Raw genomic sequence first — 3,340 nt, forward strand, 5'->3', positions numbered from 1 at the left:
TCTTTTGAGACACCAAGGAAATATTTTTCTTCATCATAAACAACTGGAGGAAAAAAAAGAAAACAATAAATAATCCTGTTTCCTGGTAATCATGAACATCAGAGGCAACTGAGCAAGTTCCCAAATGTTTTCTGAAACAAGTCAGACACACTGTCTTCCAATCACTCATGTACCTGGTTTTTCAAAGGCCCAAGGAAGCCGAGATTTTCTGCCATCCTCTGAGCTTGGCTGTCCTTTATCCCTTCAAAAATGTCAATTTGCTCCTAATAAAATAGAATCAAATAAACAAAATTCAGACAGTGAAGTGAGAAGATTTACAACCTCAAAAGAAAATGCTTAGTATTTATTTGCTAATGAGTAATTAAAGTGTGGCACCTTTCTAGAGATCTTGAGACCTTTCTAGAGATCTCCGAGTGGGGCTACTGCAGCTGCCTACAGGGTATGTTTTAATTAGCAGACCATCTATAAACAGCCCTTCCAAAAACTATATCATTCTTCAAGGTGACATGCTGACAAGATAATCCGATGCCACTTTGCACTTTTAATTACCATACAGATGGCATTGACGAATATTTAGTCAGTTAATTTTTATGACATCTTTTGGAAAGCTTCCGAAGTAAGGTTTTCTTGCCTAATATTGCTGTTAAGTTTGGGGCTTGTCATATATAGGTTAAATATTATCTTATGATTTAAACATGCTCTTGATGATGATAATTATTAATAATATCTTAGCTCTACAAACTGCCATTCTCTTAAAGACACTGAGCATGTTCATATATATTATTTAATGCATTCTCTTAACAAATGTAATGCCTTGTTTAAATAATGTTAATTTTGAAAATGGTTAGGTATTATTGATAAGCCTATGCATGAAGAATCAATTTAACTTCTGAGGTAGTTAACTTAAATATGTAATATAGGTGAAAATATTTTAAAACCAATCACTAAAATACGAGTACATTAACTAGACAAAGAAATTCACGGAACAAAATTCCCCCTTCTCGAAGGAAAACAAAATAGTTTCCTAGAAGAACTAATGAATGTTCCTGCCAGAAATTCTTAATGTGAGTTTATCACTGAGAATCCAGATTAAAAATTGGAATTATAGTTCTAACGACCTTATATTTTTTTCCTTATAGTTAAAATAGGCTAAGAAGCACTTTATACACATCACCTCAATTAATCTTCACAATTCCACAGAGCAGAAATCACCCCATTTACATTTTACCAATGTAAAAAATGAGGCTTACAGAAACTTGCTGACTATTTAGACTTGAACTCAGATGTTTTTCAAGCAAAGCTCATCTTAACATCAGTAAAAGGGACAGGATTTCAAAGACTGAAACAAATGTACAGAATCTGAACCTCAGAAAGATTCTACTTTACATCACTAGTGTGGAGAGACCTCAAGGCAGGCTCTAATTCATGTCGAGTCTCCTAGGAGAGAATTTCTGAATCATACATACTGTTAAATGGGGCAGAACTAACCAAGAGAAAGTAGAAACACCTCAGTCCTCTCCCATTGGTTAGTTCATGGGGCAGGTGGGATAGAAGGGAATCAGAGAAGAAAAGGCAGGAAGGAGGAGAAAAAAGAGGGAAAACACAAAACAAAACAAAACAAAAACCCAAAAAACAAAGCCCCTGCTGAACACCTTGATTTCTACCCAACTTTCAACTGGAAACCCAGTAAGAAAAAAGAACTCAACATCTTCCTACCTTAAATCCCAGAAATAGATTTATTTCTCCCAGCCTTAGACTAGACATTAAATATTTAACAGCTTCTACAATAACAATCAATTAACACAGGGTAGCCAGGAATTTAAGCATACCTTAAAAATAAGTTCTGGATTCGAAGCTGCCACCTCTTCGATGTCCACGCCCCCCTGGGGGCTGCCCACCAGTACTGGGCCATTGTAGGCCCGGTCCATCAAAATTGCCAAGTAGGTTTCTCTGGAAATGTCCAAGGCTTCAGCAACCATCACCTACCACATTAGTGGGAAAGTCAAATTAATTCAGCATCGAGCTGATTTCCACCTGGAAATCTATACAAACTTGCTACACATATCAAATGGCTTCATTTTCAGGCTTTTAAAACCCAGTGAGTCAGCTTCCGGAGATTTGAGAGTTCCGCTCTCATGGCACACAATGCCTATCTGCATCTCCTAACTGATCCTGTTAACTTGTGCAAGTGACAGGTATTTGGTTTGCCTCAAGGAGCCTTCCCACTCTAATCTTCTTTTTTTCTTTCCTGAGAAACTGTCACTTAAGAAAAACTCCAGGGAAGCAGCTGTTATTTTAATTGGAGATATTAACAGTACATATATATCACTGCACTGACTTTTCTCAGATTTCACTGGTAGAAAACCAAGTTTGACTGCCAAAGAAAAATTCTTTTACAGTATGTCTGATGCTTCTTCCTAGATTTGTATACTTCTCTCTCTTGGATCACTGTATTTTATTTCATTTTATACTTTCTTTTATTTAACAAACATAATACTTGCTCATTCAAAATTAATGCAAATGATACAACAGTGTACAAATGCCGAAGTGAAAGCAGCCCCTGCAGCACACCCCCACCACATAAACACCCCGTGGAGGATCTTGAGCCCACCTGGAACCTTTGTGATGATTCAAAAAGGGCACCCCTTCCTATGGGAAGATGTGGTTCCTGGCCAGGACTCTGACTGAGCAAGAGGTAAGTGGTATGGAAGGATTTCATTCCTCATTCCTGGCCTCAGCCAGGTGTCCCTCGGCTCTGCACAACTTTTCAAGTGCATGGAGCAGCTCCACCAGGAAAAGCCACTACTAACTTTTTAGTCCCTTTTCTGTGTATCTGTAAGCACTACAATAAGAGAATCATCCTATACATGAAATGCATATTATACATACTAGAATACCTTTCTTCTTTTTGTAATCTTAATACTATAACTCGGACATCTTTCCAAGGTCCTCCCTCTTCACTGTGACTACACAGGACTTACATGTCAATATTTATTTATATTTAACCATGTTCCTACTGACAGACATTTATGTAGACTTCAATTTTTCTAAAATGCTACTTTAGTGATTATTTTTGTACTTATATCTTTGCTCATTTTTTTAGTATCCCTGTAGATAAGGAACCTAGAAGTAAAATGGCTAGGTTTTAAACTCTGAATATTTACAAATTATTAAATTAATTAATTTTTAATTGACAGATATTTATGGGTACAAAGTTATATTTCAATACATGTATATAATGTGTGATGATTAAATTGGGGCAATTAGCATATTCACCATCACAAAACTGTATCATTTGTGATGAGAACATTTGAGCTCCTCTCTTGCAGCCATGTGAAAC

General features: G+C 36.5%; 1 protein-coding gene across 1 annotated transcript in view; it reads right to left on the bottom strand.

The window, feature by feature from the left end:
* The window catches only part of SUCLG2 (succinate-CoA ligase, GDP-forming, beta subunit), a 138,129-nt gene that overhangs the window by 125,684 nt on the left and 9,105 nt on the right, over positions 1-3,340 (bottom strand). The window contains exons 4-5 of the mRNA XM_008570585.1: positions 1,830-1,982; positions 174-263 (exon numbers count right to left, since the gene is read on the bottom strand). Of these exons, the coding sequence (XP_008568807.1) occupies positions 174-263; positions 1,830-1,982 (243 nt within the window). The remainder of the gene's footprint in view (positions 1-173; positions 264-1,829; positions 1,983-3,340) is intronic.

This window comes from Galeopterus variegatus, unplaced genomic scaffold, assembly GCF_000696425.1.
Source record: "Galeopterus variegatus unplaced genomic scaffold, G_variegatus-3.0.2 Scaffold616, whole genome shotgun sequence".
NCBI lineage: Eukaryota > Metazoa > Chordata > Mammalia > Dermoptera > Cynocephalidae > Galeopterus > Galeopterus variegatus.